At 31.8% G+C, this 24939-nt stretch overlaps 1 protein-coding gene across 4 annotated transcripts; it reads right to left on the bottom strand.

The window, feature by feature from the left end:
* Positions 1-161: 161 nt before the first annotated feature.
* LOC143080556 (vacuolar protein sorting-associated protein 4-like) lies at positions 162-24939 on the bottom strand. Of its 4 annotated transcripts, none has more exons than XM_076256449.1 (11): positions 24825-24939; positions 15508-15616; positions 14736-14918; positions 14363-14482; positions 12860-12900; positions 11358-11476; positions 5567-5794; positions 4336-4461; positions 3817-3904; positions 2817-2957; positions 162-1523 (listed from the first exon to the last, which is right to left on the bottom strand). In XM_076256449.1, exons 1-11 carry the CDS (start codon positions 24888-24890, stop codon positions 1431-1433), a joined length of 1314 nt encoding a protein of 437 aa, XP_076112564.1. In that variant the 5' UTR covers positions 24891-24939; the 3' UTR covers positions 162-1430. The 4 variants fall into 4 exon arrangements, with proteins under 4 accessions (XP_076112564.1, XP_076112565.1, XP_076112563.1 ...); XM_076256450.1 differs by lacking the exon at positions 5567-5794 and adding an exon at positions 8794-9015 and having other exon boundaries at positions 15508-15619; positions 24825-24933; XM_076256448.1 differs by having other exon boundaries at positions 15508-15619; positions 24825-24933.

Below are 24939 nucleotides of genomic sequence, written 5' to 3'. Positions count from 1 at the left end.
TTCATAATATACATGTTGGTGTTTTGTCAATCTTTATGCATTGGTCATAGCTATGGTCCTTTTTCCCAGACTGTTGTGATTAAAGTGAAAAGTTTACTTCTTGAGACATTATATGAAACACAATTGAATGTTGTAATTGACAAAGAAGCCTTTCACTGTAACAGTGTTTGATATATAATTTATTATATGAATGATAGCAAAGCTATAAAAATGTAAGGTTTATAAATAACAATATAATAGAAAAATAAATTACAAGGTTGACTGACAAGCATGTCATACATACTTTATAGATAAAAGACAATATGTTGATTTGATTTAAAACTAAACAATATACATTACAGTGTTCTAGGTAGCCCAAAATACAGGAGTGCAACTCCTCTCTGTTCCCCTTGGAACTATTGGAAAACCTTTTTTTCAACACTTTACATTCAGCAAAAACAGTAATTATTTTATGCAATCATCCATTTTTGTTTATTTGTAAACATAATCAAGTTGTCCCTTTTCAGTCAAGATACAGCACTAAATAATCCATCATCAAAATTACGTGCCCCTCTGCCCTGAAATCTGCCCAAGAACATTGTGAAATCTAAAGGAAAAATCAAATTTTATACATAAGACTTATCACAGTGGCAAAATAATATAAAATGGTAAAGTATTTTATATTCACAAATCTATTTATAACAAATTTAACAGAAATTAACTATAATTGAGTAGTCCTGCTCATAAAAGTCTATGTAAGAATTTCTTCAATACATAAGTGTGTGTGTGTGTGTGTGTGTGTGGTGGGGGGGGGGGGGGGGTGTGAATGAAATAGTCAATTAAGTAATCAAGTTTGTAATTGTAATATATTATGTTTTATTATTTAATAAATAATTTACATTTAGATTAATTTTCTGTTCTGTTCCAATGCCTCTATTGAAGGTATCCATTAAATAAGGATTTTTTTGTAGAGAAGGGAACAGTCATAAGAAGTGACCACTGAATTTTTCAGGCTTTAAGTCAGACTAGATTAAAAGTAACAGAATTGAAAAAAAAAATAAAATAGGGAGATAGGTTATTTTGTATGATAGTATAATTTCCCCCACATAACAAACAATTAGTTATTTTATTTTTTTTAATGTAATATTCTGTCAGATTATACCATTTAAAATTATTGCATCAAATTATCAATGTTATCAGTAACAAAAATAAAATTTGAACAGTTTTTCAAGCTTTGCTTTACAATAAAAAGGGTATTTTATGAACATGCATGTAAATTATATTTTAAGTTTGACTGTAAAAGTAAGTGATGGTAGATGTACAACATAAAACTGTTGCAGATATAGGCTTGAATACATTGAAACATTCATTCTAGAGCAAAACAATTTCAATAATCATAAATGCATAAATTTATAACTTATTAATTATGACCTATTATTTTAAAAGACAATTCACTCCCATGTCTGTACAAAGTCATTCAATTTCTTCAGATACTCTTCATCTATTGATGGTTTAGTTCCATTTAAAGATTTCAAAACATCGTCCTGAAAAGGAAAAAAGAATAAAGGTGTTATTATATGTTACTCTTATCAATCTTTCAGAATTGTAAGAAGTGTTATTTCATATACTTCAGATAAGGTACAATTAAGTGTCTAATTAATTGAAATCTATTTGGTTGATATGTTAGGATTTTCATATGATTTGAACAAAATTTTTAACAAAAATTCCTCTTATCATTTGAACATATATTAAAGCAAGGATGCAACCAGACATAAAATATTTGATCCATCATCTTCAGTCAATATCCCTTTAGGTAATAAAATAGAACTCAATACTGTAAATAACAAGAATGTGTCCAAAGTACATGGATGCCCCACTCGCACTATCCTTTTCCATGTTCCATGGACCGTGAAATTGGGTAATTATCTAATTTAGCATTAAAATTAGGAAGATCATATCATAAGCAACAAGTGTACTAAGTTTCAAGTTGATTGGACTTCAGCTTCATCAAAAACTACCTTGACCAAAAACTTTAACCTGAAACTCCCACTTTCATTTTCTATGTTTAGTGGACTGTGAAATTGGGGTCAAAAGTCTAATTTGGCTTAAAAATTAGAAAGATCATCTCATAAGCAACAAGTGTACTAAGTTTCAAGTTGATTGGACTTCAGCTTCATCAAAAACTACCTTGACCAAAAACTTTAACCTGGACGGACGAACGGAACCACAGACGGACGGACGAACGGAGCCACAGACCAGAAAACATAATGCCACTCTACTATTGTAGGTGGGGCATAAAAAAATATTGCCAGGTTTTAATGAATGTTTATAATGTGACATGGTGAGTACTGCAATAACAAGAACTTGCATTTCAGATGATACATATACCATAAGGACGAAAATCCAATAATCAATTCTTATTTTTGTGCATTCATAAAAGATTATAAAAAATTCCAACAATAAATGAATGCCATTATTTCTGAAATTACTGTTAAATAAGAAGTGAAACTGTCAACTATTGCCCACTGATGATACCCTGGCTTAAATACTTGACAGTAAACAGGTTGTTTGAGTGATGAATCTGAAAACTCATCACATTGTATAGCTGACTCATATAAGCTCTGAAACCAAATTTCAGAAATCCTTGTACGAAAAAAATATTCATGGGATGGACTGACTGATTGACTGACGAATGGATGAACTGACAGACAGACAATGGTTAAACAGTAAACCCCACTTATTTAAAGCAAGGGTAAAAAAAATCATTGCAAAACGTTCAATCAGCTGAGAATATAACATTACAGATATTGTAAGTACATGTACTATGATAGACTTACAGTAGTTACTGTAGGTTCTGACAGCTTATCTTCTGATACATCTAACCAGGACATTTCTATAGCCATTGAGTCTTGTGAAGCACAAGGTGTTAAAAGGTCATCCACTATAACTTCAGGATCAGTCAAACTTGGTCCTTGTACCTATATAAACAAAAAAACATAAACAAACATCAAGTTAATGCCATTTTGAAACAATAACACTTATTTTATGGTCAAATTAAATTCATATTGCTTGCCTCTTCAACTTTATTTTTATTTCTCTGCTAAAATTCTTTCAGCATTAATTCAGTTGGAAAATCATTGGTTACACAAAACTATTGGTGTTATAAGATTTGATATCATCTTAGTTAATAAATGTCATGTGGGTACCTATCTTGGGTATATATCTCCCAACTGATACGATATTCCCGTGCTTGTATTTCCCGTCATGATTTTCTTGATAGTGGGTTGCTTCGTGTTGCTTCTCACAATGAAGCTATCAAACCAAGAGTTCCAAATGATGAAAATGAAATCATCCCTTTGTAAATTTTACGGATGCCATCATCACTTGGTTCACCGTTATGGAATAACCATTTCACAAATGATACTGTTCATGTTCCTTACGTCGTAACTACAATCCCCTTCCCTGTCATGAACGTGACCTACTGAATTAAGACTATTTACTGGATTTGTTATAACATGAGCAACATGACGGGTGCCACATGTGGAGCAGGATCTGCTTACCCTTCTGGAGGACCTGAGATCACCCCTAGTTTTTGGTGGGGTTCGTGTTGCTTGTTCTTTAGTTTTCTATGTTGTGTCATGTGTACTATTATTTGTCTGTTTGTCTTTTTCATTTTTAGACATGGCGTTGTCAGTTTATTTTTCGATTTGTGAGTTTGACTGTCCCTCTGGTATCTTTTGTTCCCCTTCAAAGGCTGAACGTAGAAGATTGTAGAAATTTGTAAACTTTTTTTATGCTTGAGAAATTTTATTATATATATTCCTCAATATTTCCTACCTTTTTGAAGTGTGAAGCATTTTGAATTTTGCGTAAAGGTGCCATTGAAGCATCTCTTACTATAGTAGATATATCTGCTCCTGTATATCTGGAAATTATAAATTATACATTAAAATTATTAAAGAAATTTCTAAAAATCCTTGACAAAACAACAAACTATATCAACCACCAACAATGTTTATTAAAAAAAAAAATTAGATATACAAAATCAGGTAAAAAAGAGATACAACGCAAGGTCCAGTTACCATGCATCTATTGATAAACGCATGCAATGAGATAGAAGCCCTTTTTAGTTTGCCCAAACTTCATCTTTCTAAAAAGATCTAATATTTTAGACTAAATATACATCAACGAAATCTACCATTTAAACAAAACAAACACTTGACCTAAAAAATTGAAATTAAAAATTGCTATGATTTTTGTGGTCAGTTATTTGAAAATAAACTCATCATAGATACCAGGGTTAAACTTTGTATATACGCCAGACGCGCGTAAAGACACAAATATAAAAAATCTTACCCCTCTGTTTTATCAGCAAATATCATGTAGTCCTTTACATCATTTTTAATAGGTTTCATGTTTTTCATAAAAATCTGTCTTCTTGCTTCATGATCAGGCAATGGCACAAGCACTCTTTTATTTAACCTAAATAATAATTTAAATTTTTTAACCTTTGTATACATGTGAAATTAAGTTCAGAAAAAAACACTGAAACAGGAATTCCAAATTGAAACAATTATGAGAACTGTAAATTCAGAAATTATTGGATTTTTTGTTCATGGGTAATTTTTAGAAGATAATGTTCATAATAAGTTTGTTTTGCCTTTTAGACATCATTCCATTAGATTTAATTGGACCAGTTCTTCAAACATACTCATAACAATCATTGATAAATTAATATTTTGTTGAATAAGGTTTTGTGGACTTGCTTGTCTTTTTGTATTTTTTTTGCCTGTAATTGCCACTTTCTCTTAAGTGTATGAGTTCTAATTTTTTTTAAAATCCATGTATATTAGATATGCAAGTCTGTATGTAAATTTCAGTTCATTGTAAGAGTCAAAATATTGCAGCTTTAAATGGTGGAATTTTCTAGTTTGTCTTGTTTTGTTCATAACTTTATGATTAGTTTGAGGTTCTTTTGAGATTTTAAAGATAACCTAAGAGACAGGATAAAATAAGATTCATGCAACATGTCTAATTTTAATAATATGTCTAATCTAAAACAATAAATGAGTACGGTATATGTCTACCATTATGAAAACATTGTCAGATTTACAATCAAACCTCAAGAAAAATTCATTACAAAACTTTGTCATATTTTTTTCAATATGGTTAAGTAAAAATGCTTTGTCTTATATGTGTCCTAACAGGCCTTATTCAGTGGAAATCTGTTTGCCTCTCTTGAGGTCATACAAAAATCTCAAGGGCATTTAACAAGATATGTGTACCATTTTAGAAGTTATAATGAATTGTTCAAACTAGGGGCAGATCTTCAGATTTTTAAAGGGGATCCAATTCTGTAAAACATTTACATCAATATTTTAGACAATTTTGTTCTAAAAATCACATAAATTGTAAAAAAATATATGATAAAAAAATGGTGACAAAAAAAGGGTGTGTACCCCTTTTAAGTCCCATGCTGGATCAGCAACTGCAAACTTTTAATTCACAAGAATTTTTGAAAATGAATAAATATTTTTTAGAAGGTAAGGGAAGGAAACAAAAAATAATATAATCTGGCATATATCACCTTAAAAGTTTTAGAAACGTTGACTGAATCATCCAAGGTTTGTGTGTTCCTGCCACTAAATGAACTTTCTCTGGACAGTTATCAATTTGATATAGAAGTTCTGTCCGAATTCTTGGAATACGATCATTTTCACTCTCCTCATATTCAAACAATTGTTCAAAGTCATCTAAAAATAAAATACATGGCGGACTCTGATTCTTGGCCCTTTTAAATAAATATTGCACCATTCTGAAAAATCAAAAAAAGGGCTGTAATTTGAAAACGTCTGACAATGTTTTCATCAGGTAAGGTATCTTGTCTTGCTTTTTGACTTATCTTTTCTTTTATACTGCCATAATTAATTTGTATTAGTCATTCATAACTGAGAAAGTAATAAATCTATAACAATGAACATGTACTGTAAATAGTTTTTGCTGTTTAAATTTAAAAAGATTTATGGCATTGGCCATATCAAGTTTAATATGTTTAAGGAAAACAATTTTTTTCTTAAAAATAAACCAATAATTGTAAAGTAGAAAAAATAAGTCAGTAAGGTAGACCAGATGTTAGATATGTAAAACATTTGTAACACAAGTATAATATTTGACTGCAGCTCAATAATCTTACAGTATAAAATCTTTCACTTGGATATACTACCAAAACAATGAATTTCAGAGCAGCTTTTGGAATAAAATTGAAAAAAAAATGCTTCGCTGAGCACAGCCTAATACGACCGCAGTAGTTGAACCCGGAACAGTTGGGACAAATTTGGTCACAATATTCAAGCTTGATACTGTCTGAATTTGGATTGTGATAAAATTTTTGACATAATATAAGTTTTTGACACAAAATAAATGTGGTCAAAGATCTTAAAAATCTATCGCACAATAGTGTTCTTCTTGAAACTTTTCAAAAATTTGAAAAATTTTGAAAAAAAATATGAATCCCTTAAAAAAGTTATAAGCACAACCCCCCTCCTCATTATTTATTGAAACCCCCCTTGGAGCAATAACTCTTAAACTCTTCCTTTGTTCTATGAACCCTTGTAGATCAATTTCAGAGAGATCCATACACCTAAACACAAGTTATTGTCTGGAAACTAGAAACATGCTTATTTTTGGACCTTTTTTGGCCCCTTATTCCTACATGTTTTGGGCAATTACCCATACCTAATCCCAGCATCCCTATGTTGTATGGAACATTGTGGTACAATTTCAGAGAGATCCGTACAGTTACACACAAGTTATTGTCTGGAAACTAGAAAAATGCTTGTTTTTGGCCCTTAATTCCTTAACTGTCGGCACAATAACCCCTAAAATGAATCCCAACCTTCTACTTGTGGTTTTAAACATTGTGGTACAATTTCAGAGCAATTGAAATACTTGTACACAAGTTATTCTCCTGAAACTAGAAAAATGCTTGTTTTGGGCCCCTTTGGGCCCCTAATTCCCAAACAGTTGGAACCATCATTCCAAAAATCTATCCCAACCTTCCTTTTGTGGTATTGAACATTCTGAAAAAATTTCATAAAGATCTATTGACTTAAACTAAAGTTATTGTCCAGAAACCAATATGTCTTCGGACGACTCAGACGACGACATCATACCATTATATGATCCCAAAATTTTTTTTGCGGTCTAATAAAAAGTGATACTGGACTGGTTATAATAACTTTTTCTGTATACAAAAAGATTTTACATGATTGAGTGATAGTCCATTTCACAAATATATGAAACAGGGACAAGGAGTAGGATATAATTATGAAGATATCATATACAATGTATCATATTTAGGAGGATTGGTTTTGAATTACCCTTCTTCAATATTAGGAATTAGCGACATTCCATTTCAGTTTAATTCAGAGTAAATTTTATCCATTTATATTCAGTCGGTTAAAAAAAAAATAGCTCTATAATATCATTCATGCATTGACAGTTATACCAGTGATGAAGAAATTATAAAATAAAAACAATTGAAGCAGCAGTGTAAATGACATATTTATACTTCTTTTGTATCTCTAACATGTCAATTTTCACTTAAAAACCATGAATTGTAAACTTCCTTTTTATACACATTAAAAACAAAAATTAAATAAATAAAGGGCTGCGCTTTACCGCATGATACGCCCGTTGCTCTTTTAACTTGTCTTTTATGCTTTAAATGAATTTATATGATCAACTAGAAATATATATACAAATCAAAAGGGATGTTACATTAATATATTCACCAAAGTTTCATAAAATCCCCCTTTTTTAAGTATAAAAATTCATTACTTAAGAAAACGTAAAATCTAAAATTTATAAAAATGGAAAGGGAGCTTATGTCAATAGATATAAACAATTTATCAAATTTGCATAAAATTTTGTGAAAGTGTTAGTTATTGTCCCAAAATTGGAAAGTCCTCCCTTTTTTAAGCATAAAAATTCATAACACGGAAATGTAAAATCTGAAATTTATAAAATTTGAAAGGGAGCTTACATCAATAGATATAAACAATTCACCAAAGTTTCATGGACATTGGTGAAAACCTTTTTGAGTTATTGTCCGAAGTGTTGAAAATCCCCCTTTTTTTTATGAATAAAGCCCCATAAATCCAAAACTTAAAATCTGAAATTTATAAAAATTGAAAGGGAGCTTACATCAATAGATATAAACAATTCACCAAAGTTTCATGGACATTGGTGAAAGCCTTTTTGAGTTATTGTCCGAAGTGTTGAAAATCCCCCTTTTTTTATGAATAAAGCCCCATTAATCCAAAACTTAAAATCTGAAATTTATAAAAATTGAAAGGGAGCTTACATCAATAGATATAAACAATTCACCAAAGTTTCATGGACATTGGTGAAAGCCTTTTTGAGTTATTGTCCGAAGTGTTGAAAATCCCCCCTTTTTTATGAATAAAGCCCCATAAATCCAAAACTTAAAATCTGAAATTAAAAAAAAATGAAAGGGAGCTTACGTCAATAGATATAAACAATTCACTTAAGTTTCATGGAAATTGGTGAAAGTGTTTTTGAGTTATTGTCCGAAGTGTGGACGACGGACAACGGTATACCATAATACGTCCTGTCTAAAAGACGACGGGCGTATAAAAAAAATTACAATAATTTCACATTCAAACATTGCCAAATGAAGATAAATATATGAATAGATCTTTTTCCTTTGCTTAATTTTTAGCAACAAGGAAAAATGCCTTCACAAAAGAAGCATAAAATAGTGTCATTCTTATAGTAAGCTATGTGGAATACCTCCTCAAAACACTCCTTTGAAGGGCCCAAGGTTTTCGAGCACTTAGTATTACATGAATGCCTTCATTATCAAGACCAATGTCTTGTATTTGAACCATGAGTTCTGTCAGAACTTTATGATCTATCATGGATTCATCTTCATTAAATAAACTATCAAAATCTTCTATGAAAACAATACATGGTTTCAACCCTCGAGCTTTTCCAAATAATTGTTTAATTAATCTGAAAGATAAGCATTTAAATAAAACACAATATTTTCATGTATTTGCCATTGTATTTAACTATGTAAGATTGCATGTATGAAATTATGAATCATGCCAGCATAATATTTTGCAGACATGCAAAACTGCTAACTTTTGGAAAATAAGTATATTAACTATGAAAATAGTTTGTCTATTGATAGTGAGGACACTAAGCTGCTTTCTTAAATTTACACTGTTGATACAAAGATATGTCTCGACTGCATTGCATCTTAATCAAAAACAGTCCATTAGCTTTATAAGGTTCTGCCAAAATTTTTTTAAATTACCACTGATTCATCTCCATTTAAATTAAACTCATCATGAATTTGTTTAAAGAATCCTTCCCCTCCATTAATTACATTCAATATTTCAACATATTTAAATGTTCATTATAACCTGTATAACCTGGTCATTTGGGTCCATGTCTTATTTGTTTAATCATGATATAAATATTGCAGTAATGTTCCATGTTATCAAATTCACTAATCTCCAAAGTTTGGAAAATTTGGAAAATAAACTCTTAAATGGTTTGTTAAAAGCAGGTTCTAAATTTCATTATTTTCATGTTCTATCTTTAAAGTTTCATGTAAATATGATATTTGAGTTAACAAGAGTGCACACGCTGAAATGCCTCGCCTTCTTTACTAATCATTGATATTATGTTTGATAGACCTAAATATAAAGCTTTATTACAACTGTCACATAAACTCAACATTAACCAAGAAATGAAACATTGATCAATGAACCATGAAAATGAGGTCAAGGTCAGATGAACCATTCCAGGCAGACATGTACAGCTAACAATTCTTCAATACAACAAATATAGTTGACTTATTGCTTATAAATTAAGAAAAACAGACCAAAACACACACTTAACACTTAGCAATGGACCATGAAAATGAGGTCGAGGTCAAATAAAACCTGCGTAACAGACATATAGATCATAAAATATTTCCATACACAAAATATAGTTGACCTAATGCATAAAGTATTAGAAAAATAGACCAAAACTCAAAAACTAAACTTTGACCACTGAACCATGAAAATGAGGTCAAGGTCAGATGACAACTGTCAGCTAGACATGTACACCTTACAATCATTCCATACACCAAATATAGTAGACCTATTGCATATAGTATAATAAAAACAGACCAAAACACAAAAACTTAACTATAACCACTGAACCATGAAAATGAGGTCAAGGTCAGATGACACCTACCAGTTGGACATGTACACCTTACAGTCCTTCCATACACCAAATATACTAGACCTATTGCTTATAGTATCTGAGATATGGACTTGACCACCAAAACTTAACCTTGTTCACTGATCCATGAAATGAGGTCAAGTGAAAACTGTCTGACAGGCATGAGGACCTTGCAAGGTACGCACATACCAAATATAGTTATCCAATTACTTACAATAAGAGAGAATTTAACATTACAAAAAATCTTAACTTTTTTTTCAAGTAGTTACTGAACCATGAAAATGAGGTCAAGGACATTGGACATGTGACTGACGGAAAGTTCATAACATGAGGCATCTATATACAAAGTATGAAGCATCCAGGTCTTCTACCTTCTAAAATATAAAGCTTTCAAGAAGTTAGCTAACGCCGCCGCCGCCGGATCACTATCCCTATGTCGAGCTTTCTGCAACAAAAGTTGCAGGCTTGACAAAAACTGTATGAATTGATTACACAGAATGGGTTTCCTCATTCACAATTTTGCTGAAAATTTACTGAAGTTCTCATGACTGGAAACAAGCTTAATTCATGTCATCAGAAACAACATACTAAAATTTCAAAAGCACCCATAGAATAGTTTGCAAATAATTGCTGGGAAACATACTTATAAAGAAGAATTTTTCAATGAATCAAGGAAAATGTTATTCCTAAACAGCAAAAGTGGAGTTGCAAGCAAGTTTAAATGAATAGAGTGAAACTGTATCAAAGTTCCCATTATCAAGTCCCGTGGCCTTGATGTGTTGACAAAATTTTAAACAATTATCAATCAATCTAGTCCATCAGGATCTTATTTCAGTTCCAGAATACTTAGGGACGACATCAAAAGATCGATGTAGGATAAAAAACTTAAATCAAATAGTTTGGGGGTGGGGGGTCAACATTGCTGCAAGTTTTGTTAATCTAAAATCGATTTTACATATATCCCTATCGGTCAATCAATTTTTCCCAAATTAAGTTAAGATGGGGGTGTGAGGGTCAGTGAAAAAACTATGTGAATTAAGTTTTGTATCCTTCATTGAACTTTTGATGTCGTCCCTTACCTTTCCTGGATCTTATTTCATTTCCAGAATACTTACTTTTCCTGGTGTTCCAAGAATTTAGAGACTAAATCTGAACAAACTATTCTAAGAAATGATACATCAGGATTTTCTCCAGCTAAAGCCTTAATAATCATTGTCTTTCCAGAACCTGGTGCCTATTTCAAAATAAGAACTTCAATTTTAGTTATTACTATGAACAGGAATGATTTCAGAGAAAATGTCATGTTTAAGATGCAAGCTATTTTGGTGTGTTAGATTGCTATCTTATTAACATTTATATTATGTCTTCCCAACATTTGTTTTAATTCATGACTACTTCAACTATTATCATTTTATGTTTTACTTATGCTAAAAAGAAATATTTTAAAATTCCTAATGACACATGTGGAGCAGGATCTTCTACCCCTTCTGGAGCACAGGAGATCACCCTTCTGTTTGAAGTGGGCTTTATATTACTCAGTCTATAGTTTTCATTGATGTGTTTTGTATCATTTACTGTAGTTTTATCTTTTTTATGGTGTTTTTATTTTTTCCCTGCCATTGTCAGTTTGTTTTTAATTGATAGATATAGGAAGATGTGGTGTGAGTGCCAATGAGACAACTTTCCATCTAAAGAACAATCTATAAAAGAAAAAAATTATAGGTCAATGCACGGCCTTTAACACAGAGCCTTGGCTCACACCGAACAATTAGCTATGAAGGGCCCCAAAATTACTAGTGTAAAACCATTCAAATGAGAAAACGAACCGTCTAATGAGTTTGAATATCCTTTGGTATCTTTCGCCTCTCTTTTCTAAGAATATCAGGAATTCGAATTTATTTAGTGTCATTATTTAAGCAATGAAGGGCCATAACTCTGAACAGCAAAGGTGAAAATCATCAATAGGACTTGACCTTAATTACTTTAAATTCAGAAATTATTGACTTTTTGTTGTTGCTGTCATTTTATACTAAAGTGCAATATTTTAAATTTACAGTATGTCAATTTGAAAATCATTTGTCAAATAGTTCCCAACTGAATGCTGGGAAATATACTTAAACATCAATCAATTAAGGACCATAACTCCTAGATGGCGGCAGTGGAAATCATCAATATCAATCTTAACCTCAATTTTGTCCTCAGAACATGCAGAAACAAGATATCTTAAAATGTTAAAGCCATTGTTGGAATAGTTTTTAGCTTATTACACAAAACAACTCAACATGTCATTTTCCAAACAATCAAGTAACATAACTACTGAAAGGCAACAACAAAAAACATCATATCCAAAGTGATCTCAAATTTGTATATAAATTTGAAAAGCTTTGGTTGAACATTTTCACAAGTTACTGAAGAAAACAACTGGAGTAGCTTACCAACCTGCTAAACATGTTTTCAGTTGTCAGTTTATCTTAAATTTATGAGTTTGAATGTCCCTATAGTATCTTTCACCTCTCTATTATAACTGGCATAAAATTCAGGCATTTAGATTTAATTTACATAAATGAAATTCAAGAATTGATAAATTAAACTAGTAAGATTAGAGAATGATATTTACCCCATATAGAAGTATTCCCTTCCACATGGGTCTTCGTTTACCTAAAAAAAGAGAGACATGAAAATCTATGACAACATGCAATGTTGGATTAAATGATCTGTGAAAAAACAAGAATGTGTCCACAGTACACGGATGCCCCACTCACACTATCATTTTCTATGTTTAAAGGACTGTGAAATTGGAATAAATTCTCTAATTTGGCATTAAAATTAGAATGATCTTATCAAAGGGAACATGTATACTAAGTTTCAAGTTGATTGGACTTATACTTTATCAAAAACTACCTTGACCAAAAACTTTAACCTGAAATTTGCACTATCATTTTCTATGTTCAGTGAACCGTAAAATTGGGGTCAAAACTCTAATTTGGCATTTAAATTAGAAAGATCATATCATAGGGCACATGTATACTAAGTTTCAAGTTGATTGGACTTAAACTTCATCAAAAACTACCTTGACCAAAAACTTTAACCTGAAGCCAAAAACTTTAACCTGAAATTTGCACTATCATTTTCTATGTTCAGTGAACCGTAAAATTGGGGTCAAAACTCTAATTTGGCATTTAAATTAGAAAGATCATATCATAGGGCACATGTATACTAAGTTTCAAGTTGATTGGACTTCAACTTCATCAAAAACTACCTTGACCAAAAACTTTAACCTGAAGCCAAAAACTTTAACCTGAAATTTGCACTATCATTTTCTATGTTCAGTGAACCGTAAAATTGGGGTCAAAACTCTAATTTGGCATTTAAATTAGAAAGATCATATCATAGGGCACATGTATACTAAGTTTCAAGTTGATTGGACTTCAACTTCATCAAAAACTACCTTGACCAAAAACTTTAACCTGAAGCCAAAAACTTTAACCTGAAATTTGCACTATCATTTTCTATCAGTGAACCGTAAAATTGGGGTAAAATCTCTAATTTGGCATTAAAATTAGAAAGATCATATCATAGGGAACATGTGCACCAAGTTTGAAGTCGATTGGACTTCAACTTCATCAAAAACTACCTCGACCAAAAACTTTAACCTGAAGCGGGACAGACGGACGAACGGACGAACGAACGGACGAACGAACGGACGAACGGACGCACAGACCAGAAAACATAATGCCCCTCTACTATCGTAGGTGGGGCATAAAAATATATTTAGTGTTGGTGTATCTCCTGGTTTTAATTACACTTCTTTATTTTTTTTGACAAATTGAAAAACACACAGTGAACTAAATCATACTATGAAAGACAAAACCTTCTTCTTTAGGGAACTTTATTTCACTTATAAATGAACCAGACAAATGTTTTTTTTTTCGTAACAAACTATTTGAATAATTGGAAAAATTATTAAATTAATTTGACAAAATCAAGATTATGGTACAAAAATATACATCAACCAGTGAATGCAATTTTAATCGTTTTAAAGAAACCATCAAAAGAAAGTTTCATGTTTAAATACATAATCTAAGAGTATATTTTAGTTTCTTTAAAAAGCTATTCAAACCTTGAAATAAGTGAGGGAACTTGATTGGCAAAATTATACTCTCTGTAAGCTTATCTTTAACATCCTGACAACCACATACATCTTCTAAAGTTATATCAGGAGTCTCAGACTCACTCATATCTGAAATGAAATGTACATATTATTTGGGCATGTTCTAGTAATATTGAAATGCAAGCAAAGACAACGTCTGAAGAACGATGTGTGACAAATTTTACAAATATATATGTCTTAAGAAATCTGCAGGCATGCTGTGAAAAGCATATAACAACATTTTGATATTTAAGTGTTGTGGTAGTGAAAATTTATGGAGTTTTCAGCTTGAAGAACAAGATATTGACATGCACAATGACAAAGATCTATAGAGGACAAATACCATTTACTAATCTTTCTACTTGATGATCCTCCGATTCTTTACAAGCTGTTTCTTCTCCATTCTCGTCATTTTCTCCACCACCATTTTCATCATTTAGTTCTTTCTGCAGGATCTCAGCCTCAGAGAGATAAATGGAACACTGTCGTTTTAATTTATTCTTCACCTCTTCTACCATAGACTCATCTAGACAAAGAAAGAACACATGTATGTTTAAAGAAACAACATATGAAGAAGTCAAAATTGAAAACAACTTCAAACCTATGATTGTGTGGATAGATACTGCAATTATTACAAGTGTGCATGTAAAACACATTTCTTGGTAAAGAAGTCTAAATACAGCACAACCAACATTTTCCAAAAGACCAAAAAAGTGAAAAGTACATTTTAACAAAAGAAACATATATGTCCATACATACAATGTAACAAGAGTGCATATGCTGAAATGTCTTGCCTGCTTTACTGACCATTGATTTTATGTTGAAATTTTTAAGATAAAGTTTTACTAAAAGCATCACAAAAACTTTTTTAAAGATTAATGACAATGAGGTCAAGGTCAGGTAAATCCTGTAAAACAGACACATACACCTTACAATTTTCTATACACCAAATAAAGTTGACCTAACGCTTACAGTACTTGAAAAAAAAAAACATTGACCAATTAACCATGCTGGTAAGAGAAACACTATATACAATGGAATAACTCCTTCAGTAATTTCCAGCAGTTTTGTACTTTTTATTTATTGATAAAACTAGACATAGTACATTATGTTACCTTTGATTTCCTGAATCAAATGTTCTATCTCCTTTTTATATAGATCTAATGCTTCGGCTGTTCTGTTCTCCTCCCTGGCTTGTATGGCTTTATCAATATTACTCTGTCCCTGCTTAAAAACACATAAATACACTTCTTACAAATACAAAGATAACATTATTTTAGTGACAGGCACAGCTATTTATTTGCTGTATGCACTATGTCATGAAGTACAGCAACTACTGTTAGACTGTGGAAAAACAAGATTTCATATCAGCTGGTTAAAAACTTTAAGGTTTGCTTTCAAAAACTATAATTGTTAACATTTTTTTTCTTTTTTTTTTTTTTTTGATTTGAATCAGCCTTTTCATGCTTTTAATGCACATTACATGGATGATGTGATAACTCGAAAAAAAAAAAAAAACCTTTATACCTATCAATATCTGAAAGTTGCTTTAAGGCGAAGTGTACGTATAGTGCGGTGACAGAAGTGTAAAAAGTCGTCTAGATCGCGAGTTTAATCTCCCCAAATAACACACGGCTAAAAATGGTCTTAACTTAAAGACAAATATTTCTTCTTTGGTTTTTGCCCTGTCGTCAGAATTTCGTACGGTCACATTTTTCTAAAAAGTCGTTTTAATGACTAGTAGTATATTGGAGAGTTTCAACCCCCCTTTTTCAAAATGAAAAACTGTGTACGTTTGCTTACATTTAATTGAAATAGTTTTTCCTGAAGCCATTTTTATATGTCAAAATATTCTATTTAGTATTTCATTTTCTTCTAATCTATAAAATTTGCGAAGTTTGGACTGTTTAAAAATTGAGGTAATTTAATTGCAAATTCAGACACAAACTTTAGTTTCTTCTTCATATTAGTAATAAAAATTATCCCATAATATTTTAAGCATATAGTATTTCATAAAACTAATAAGTGATAAAACTTTCGGAACTAAAATATGAAAAAAAACATAAGAAATCAATGGAAAAAGAATGGACTAAAAACTTCGTTTTCAACACGGAACTCAATCACTTGCCTTCCGTCACATTTTGTGTATTAGTCAACAATTTGCTCTCAACTGATATATGAAATTATTACCTTTTTCGCTATTATATACACATATTTTCAATTAAAGTGCACGTATATGCCACATACTTTGTTTGTATATGTTTATATTCTATGTTTTTTTTGTTATAAAACATCAAATATACTTTGTAAGAAAAGTCTTATTGTAAAATCAAAATAATTGACGGATAGTTTCAGTAAATATTCCGTGATATGTCAAGTCCGTTGCAACTTGCTCCAATAAGTCCAAAGAAAAGACAAAAGTCGTTCAATTTTATGCAGTGCTTAATATGCAAAAAAAAGCAAACTCGACTGGAATTTTGAGTCAATTTACCCATATAGGGAAGTCGATTTTTGTATCTGCATCGAATAAAAAATTGGATGAGGTGAACATCAAGATGTTTCATGCACAGGCACTTATTTCTGTCAATATGGGTTTACTATCCATACCCGTACGAAAAATCACCCTTGTGATTTTCCGTACGGGTATGGATAGTAAACCCCATATTGACAGAAACAAGTGCCTGTGATTTCATGCGATAGCTGTTAATTCGAAGAACTCCGTGCAGGCAGTTTATCATCGTTCATGCTACAAAAGTTACACAAGTTAACATATTTGTGCCCCCTTTTAGAGCGAGGAAGCTTCTTATCTGATTTAATGACGACATACAATTATCGGACTGTTGTCCCTCAGTTTCGAGTATTTGTATGCGTTCTAGAATGCAGTCGTTCAACTGGAGCGCTTGTATATTTTGTTGCAACAAAACATTTTAGAAATATAAAAAACTACTCAAGTTTGAATCAGATGAGCGTATGAAGAATGTTTTATCCGTGTCAGATAAAGTTAAAATTGAAATAGTTTTTCCGTCCATCTTTTAAACTTCAAGCACTCTGCCATTTTGGTTGCATTATAAATCATTTGCTAAAAACGCAAAAGACTCAAAAAAATTTGTAAGGGTTCCGCGGAACCCAGTGTCTCGCCTATTTTTGCTGTAAATTGCAGACTCAACAACAATGAGGGAAAAAATCAATAAAAATATTCCTCTTGTTACATGTACTATTTTATGATTGCAAGAAAATCTAAGTCCATTTAAAAGTAAATTACAGAAAAAACTGAGTAATCTTTTTACAAACTTTACTTCTGGATACAATATTATGATCATAAATAAGCTTCTGTCCAAGTTTGGTACAAACCCAGGATAGTTTAAGAAAGTTATTAAAATTTTTAAAACTTTAACCACAGAGTGAATGTAATGGTTCCCTGGAGAAAAACTAAGTCCATTTAAAAGTAAAATATGGAAAAAATGGATTTATTTATTTACAAAATTTACTTCTGGATACTATCTTATGATCATAAACAAGCTTCTGTCCAAATTTGGTACAAACCCAGGATAGTTTAAGAAAGTTCTAAAAACTTTAACCACAGAGTGAATGTAATGTTTCTCCGCAGAAAAAACTAAGTCCATTTATAAGTAAAATATGGAAAAAATGGAATTTTATTTTTTCAAAATTTACTTCTGGATATTATCTTATGATCATAAACAAGCTTCTGTGCAAGTTTAGTACAAACCCAGGATAGTTTGAGAAAGTTATTAAAATTCTAAAAACTTTAACTACAGAGTGAATGTTTTGTTTCCTCGCAGAAAAAACTAAGTCCATTTATAGTAAAATACGGAAAAAATGGAATTTTATTTTTACAAAATTTACTTTTGGATACTACCTTATGATCATAAACAAGCTTCTGTCAAAGTTTGGTAGAAATCCAGTATAGTTTAAGAAAGTTATTAAAATTTCAAAAACTTTAACCACAGAGTGAATATTTGTTGACGCCGCCGACGACGCCGACGACGACGGAATGTAGGATCGCTTAGTCTCGCTTTTTCGACTAAAGTCGAAGGCTCGACAAAAATCCAAACCCGTGGAAGCAGATATCTCAGATCACGATACTGCTTTTACTAATTTTATGTTGGCTATTGACAACGATTTAATGGTCATTCCTCATGACACCGTTACTTGATAAATATAGATCTTTTCTTCCGACTAACTCTAATTTAAAATATTCTACTTGTAACATGCGGTCTAAACTTATTGATGTCTATAGAAATTCAGTTGTCAAACAACTTCAACAAGTTCAAGGCAAATATAACATAATATATAGTAGCAAAATAACTATTTGAGATGCCATATCAGCTGCTAGGCAATTGAAAACTGACCTCAAAATCTCAATGTCAACAGTAATAGACACAAATAACGGACAGATATTTCATTCCGCTGCAAGTATACTTAGAAAACACATCGAAACTCTAAAGAAGAATACCCAACTTCGGATGAATTGTCTCTTCCTTCTTCAATTCAGTTAATGCCTTCGTATTTATTACAATTCATTTCATAGTTACTTGATGAAACTGCATACAGCCAAGACTATTATCAGGAAATGGCACCAGAGAAATTGCGTAAATGCTAAGCAATTGTTAAGTCAATCGTTTGTGTTGCCAATTTTGTTTTACTCTTTTTCATTTAGGATTGGTTTTACAAATGGACCATGAGTTCGGTTCAAAAACACCTTGTTGAAACATTGAATGCCAATGGATTCTATGCTTCTTAAAGTAAAGTGCGACGCTATCTAATGTGTTGCCAACCATGAAAATGAGCGAATTCAAGATAGTGTGTACATCTCGTATATTTGTTTCCTCAGCATCTTTGCAGACACGCATATGAATGTCATCACACCTTCCTAAACCCCCTTTTAGATCTCTGTTAAATTTTGGATGAATTGATAGGGATGGTTTGAAGCTGGTATTTTTTTAGGAACAAATGTCTTCAGACTTCCTACAATACCTTGTCTATACTTGTAAAAAAAACCTTAAAATAACGTGTTTGCTTTGAGCAGAACCTTTCATGTGTCTTGTCATGTCTTGTGACGGTTGATGAAAATGAAGATGATGAAGATAATGGTTGATTTGGTATAAAGCTTGTTGCACTGGTACACCCAGGTTAGGGGTCCCCTAATATTAATATTAATTTGCGTATTGATATGATACGCTAATTACTAAATTTTACCTGGGGAAAAGATTATGACTTTGTTTACCACCCCAAGCTAATCAATGGTTACAACTGGTGTCATAATCTGTTGTTATAGGTAATCCGTTTATCGGATGGGTCATTAATGATCATCAACATTAATTCGTTCAAATAGAATCGGTCAGTCGGCAATTATCTTTGAAGAAATGTGCATACAACAACTGATGCACAATTTGCGATGTTTACCGTAGTTTCATGGAAGAAACGTAATGACAGAAAGTTGGAAAACCATTATAAACTCGTTGAAGACATTGTTTTACTTGTTTTCTGTAAAATAAACAGAAAATTCAGACGTATTTGTCATTGACTGCCTTCATTTTTGATACGAAAATAACAAAATCGGCAGCATATTGTGATCATATTTACATCATATTTACGTACTGTTTATAATCCTCCAAAGAAGGAGCACACCCGAATAAAGAAAGATAACTCAATCTGATTTTTTTCCTAGCATTGAGTAACCCATTTACATATTCTAAAATGTGTCTCCATACTTTTGGCTTAAGAATATATATGTTTAGGTATTTATTTTGAGTTATGGGAAAAGTTAAAGAGGGTCTTAGTAGCAGTATTGGTAGGGTGCCTTGGTCATCTTTTTCTGTATTCTTTATTTTTGATACTATTTTTCACTGTTGCTTTATATCCTAAAATTGTGATTTTACTGAGCACAGCTGTTTTGTGCTGTATTGCCATCAAGCACAGCAGGGGTAGAAAGGTGAAACTGGTAAAATGTGGTAGACCATAGAAACAGTATGAAACAGATCTCCTTTCAAAACATACTGCATATAAAGTTCAACTGTGCCAAGCAATGATAAAAAAAAACTTGTGTGACAAGCTGCTTGACAAGTTTTTCAGCCTTAAAAGTAGAAAGATAGAGTTCTATATGGGCTAAAGATGTTGTTCTTGTATAACCTGTGATTCAACGAATAAACACAAATGTTTGATTAACATCTTTTATTAAAATATGCCCTTTTCATATTATCATATCGCGCGTTAAATGCCCTTTTTCAGGATTGGCACCCTGCCCTTTTGAAAACCTAGCTGGAACACTGGGGGAGTGTTGGCGCACCCTTAGAAAGGTTAAACCCCGCCACATTCTGTATGTGTCAGTTTCAAGTCACGAGACGGTAATGCAGTGTTTGTCGTTTGTTTCTATATACTATATTTGTTTGTTTCTTATTTATTTTGTACATTAATCGGGCCGTTAGATTTTTCGTTTGTTTTACATTATTTATTTCGGGAATTGAAGACTATGCAGTATGAATTTTACTCATTGTTGAAGTCCGTACGGGACCTATAATTGTAAGTTAATGTATGTCTCATTTGCAATCATATCACATCTTCTTTTTTTATATGGAATACTTTTGAAGTTTGTGGTACGTTGCAAGGAAAAAAAGGGAGGATACAGGTACAAACCCTATAATGTAATAGATTTTAACCAGAGTAAACTACACAACAACAGATAATACTATGGAAGCAATAATAATTGTGAAAAACCCAAAAGCAACGAGTAGTCTATAAAAAAACCTGAAGTATCCGCAAATTCAATTTTAGGTCATATTTGACTGTAGTGTTCTATTGCTTTGGTTTGATACCTCACCCAATATGATAGTTTAAAAAATAATTTTAAAGTATTGTCCTGCATGACACTTGATGTTTACCTGAAATTGAAATTTGTCAGAAGGTTAAGGTGCTCTAAACAATTTATAGGATGAAAACTTGATTTTTGAAGTTTTGTTTATAAAACGTCGTTTTATGAATTTTGTTGATAAAAAAAATCTCAATGATTAAGGTTTATGTATAATAACAAACTTTACTAAAGCCAAAACAGTATCATTCGTATTTAGGTAGAGTTTAGAAATATGAAAAAATGTCAAAATTGAAACCCTCTCAAATTTTCACAGATTTTTACATATGACCTTTGACCTCAATTTTAAAAAAATGTGACCATATCAAGTCTTGACGACAGGCATATTATTATAGAACACGATTTCCTCTTTCCAATGATATATTATATAGGTGTGTGTTCGGTGGGGAGATTAAATTCAAAAAAATCTGCCTTCAGTCACCGCACTAGTAATAGCACACCTCTAGCGGAATACGGGATTAAAAACGTTCGTCGTTAGTTACGCAAGTTATCTCCCTTTCTCCCAAGAAAGGACACACGAAAGAGAAACAACTTTCTGCGGTCTATAATGAATCCAACAAGCACTCCTATGTTGTCTTAAACCTCATAGAAATTATCTAAGTAACTCCAATTAGAAATCACAGCATTCTGTACGTTGTTCTGTGTGCAGCCTGACTTCAAAACACTTTTTTTTTGTTTTAGATGCGTAGGAGAAGGCATTTCGTGTTTATGATATCAAAATTATAAACAAATAAACAAATAAACATGTAACAATTTTTCTTCTATTGATATCAAATTAATTAAAATGAAACCTGAATTGACCCAACAATATCATTTTAAAAAGCCGTAGTCTTGAACGAAAAACACAGTACTCAACGTAAAGTTTTATAATAGGTTACAAATAATTAATGAAAGACGTTTGAATTTAATTGTTTAATTAAAAAGACGTTGAAATGTTCGTATTTTGTGCAATTGAAAATTTAAGGACATGATTTATATTCATATAAGAAATCAGACCATACCATGAGAATAATTCGACCACTGGTGCAACACTTACAGGTCGGAAGAACAAAGACGGAAAACAAACAAAAAATAAACAATTTAGGCCCATAAATTATTCAGTAACTTAAAAGTTGTCTCACTCTAACATTTATCTTAAAATAAGTAAAAATTATGTCATTCAACTCCCAGTTTTCAACTTTTTCTACATGTGCAGAAAATAAACAGGTGTCTTCTATTCCGTCCGCAATTTATGGGAAAACTAAATCTAAATTTAGAACCATATTGAAATTGAAAGTACACATGTAAGATAAAATACAACATGTCATTTCTTCTTTCATAAATTCCAATTTCGAAGAGATACATAGCGAAATCTGTTTTCTTTTATTGTGCCTGTGTGCATCATTCAAAATTAGAGAATGTAATTTTGAAGTATCAAGTCTCAATTCAAGATTATGAATGAATAGAATATAGAATTACGGGGGGAGGGTGTAGGACCTTTATCGGAACTCCAGGATCGGGTATTTTTTAAGGTCGGGATTTCAGGATTGACCCTTTCGGGATCCGGGAATTCTATTTCCGAATTTTTGGTAGTCGGGATTTAAATTTTTTTTAAATCAGGACCTCGGGATTTCGTGTTTTTAAGCACGGGATTTCGGGATCTGGATCCTTCCTTCCCTCCTCCCTCTATTATGGTTAAGGTAAAGAGGTTAGGGAAGTTTTGTGATACTTGTAACTGCAATTTAATATTTAGTGGAATGAGAGGTGAAATGTGTTCAGACTATTACATTTCGATTTTTTTAAAAGTTTAACCCAAGTTTACTGCAAGGGGTGTTTAACAACCTCAATGATTATCCATGAGGATCTCGCACTCGGTCAGCTCTAGGTTTTCACCTAGTTCATGATCATACAAGAATTGAGAAGCCTGTGGTTTACTAGTCTTATAATATGAGACTTTGGAGTTCATATAAATTACATTCAACGTTTTTTATCGAATATTTCAAGGCTTTTTGACTATCAATGTTGACCACCCCCCGTCCCCCCCCCCCCCAATTGATTGGATAAAATGAATGAATTACCGCCCCTATTTCAAACTCTCATATTGATTCAACACCGTAATGCCGAAAAACAATCAATTGTTTCCTCGAATTCCGAACAGCTAGAAATATATTCCCGAGTTTCAATTTGAGTAACTCGAATAATTCAAGCCCTTTCCATGTCCGATTTTCTCTCACATGAGAAATGTAGTATTCGTACATTAGCTGAATAATACGACTGAATTATTCCGGTTACAATTTGTGTAAATCCCGAATGTACACACACAGTAAAGGTCCAGCCCGACTTTCAGAAAAGGCCTGTTGTAGATTTCAGATTGATTTCCAGATATAAAAATCATACAAAAATGCTGCACGCAAATATTCGTCTTCAGATGTGTAAAGTTATACAAGGGTTACTAGCTGGTCTGGATTGTGATAAAAAGAAGCATATGCAATGCATAAAATATACAATGTCGTGGCTCAGGGATGTGTTGAATTATAGAGATGCTTACGCGGCACAAAGATAAGATTAATTTACCCAAATGTACTAAGAATTACCACACAACTTAAATTTACTTAAATATTGATTTGTTATCCTGTGCCAGACAGATAGCTGATATTCTTAGAAGAGACCTTGATGAAATGAAGTTTTATGGGAACAAAGATTTTGAAAACACGTCGCAGTGTTTAGATTTTAACAAAAATAAGGCACCAAGGTCGAAAATAGTTCTAATTCATAATGAAGAAAATGTCAACCGTTTTCTAGCTTGGCGATCTCCGCACGCACCCGAATATAATAGACAAATACAATACAATAGTACACAAAACGTAACATAAAGAACTAAAGACCGAGCAACACGAACTCCAACAAAACGGTATATATTTCATACAAGTATAGAACTATGAAGTGTCGTAACTGTTGCGGCGACGTCAATAACGTTGTCTTTGTTTTTCTGTTTTTTTTACACCCAAGATTCAACTTTAACAGGGTATAGCTTGAAAAGTAGCACGGTTGCTATGGACTTTCTTTGCATCAATCGATTCCTTAGACATTTTAGAATCGTCTCATAAATTAAAAAAAAATCGATTGTCTAATATAATAGAAAATCTTGGAAATGTAACAATTCCTGCCGAATTTCACGATTTTCCCTATATATCCTTTGCAATTTTGGTGTATGATGCTGTTGACTTCAACAGCTCGTATCTCAAAAACGAAAACAGTTACCCCCCTTTTTTATTTTATTTTCCGATTTATTTTTACAAGCAGAATCTACATGTAAAATTTTTAAAAAATCCATTGTGTAGTTTAATTACGTACACTTCGCCTTAAGGTCAAAGACTAAAAATTAGGTCAGGAATTCTTATATATACAATATATATATTATGTACATTTGTACTAGCAAATATATATATATATATATATATTCCCTAACAGTTTGAAATAGATTATGAAATAGCTGACATTGGAGAATAGTTCAGCCAAAGGTCTTCTTCTTCCTCACATTTTTTCTGTTTTAATTTGTTTTATTACCTCATTACTGTTCTTCAACTCTTCATTCTTATTTTGGTCATCTGAATCCTTTCTGTCTCCATCCATCTAGTCAGTATCTTGTGTACATCAGTTAATTTTCAGTTTCTTTCCTGTC

This window comes from Mytilus galloprovincialis, chromosome 6 (genome assembly GCF_965363235.1).
Source record: "Mytilus galloprovincialis chromosome 6, xbMytGall1.hap1.1, whole genome shotgun sequence".
NCBI lineage: Eukaryota > Metazoa > Mollusca > Bivalvia > Mytilida > Mytilidae > Mytilus > Mytilus galloprovincialis.
The sequence above is the reverse complement of the archived record's forward strand: the minus strand, read 5'-3'. Positions and strand labels throughout refer to the sequence as shown.

Excerpts from the sequence above, each read along its gene's own strand:
- LOC143080556 (XM_076256448.1), bottom strand. The coding sequence starts at position 24,890 with ATGGATGGAGACAGAAAGGATTCAGATGACCAAAATAAGAATGAAGAG. Across the intron at positions 14,483-14,735 it reads AGTAGAAAGATTAGTAAATG|ATATGAGTGAGTCTGAGACT; the intron begins GTATTTGTCCTC and ends ATTTCATTTCAG. Across the intron at positions 11,477-12,859 it reads AGGGAATACTTCTATATGGG|GCACCAGGTTCTGGAAAGAC; the intron begins GTAAATATCATT and ends ATTTTGAAATAG.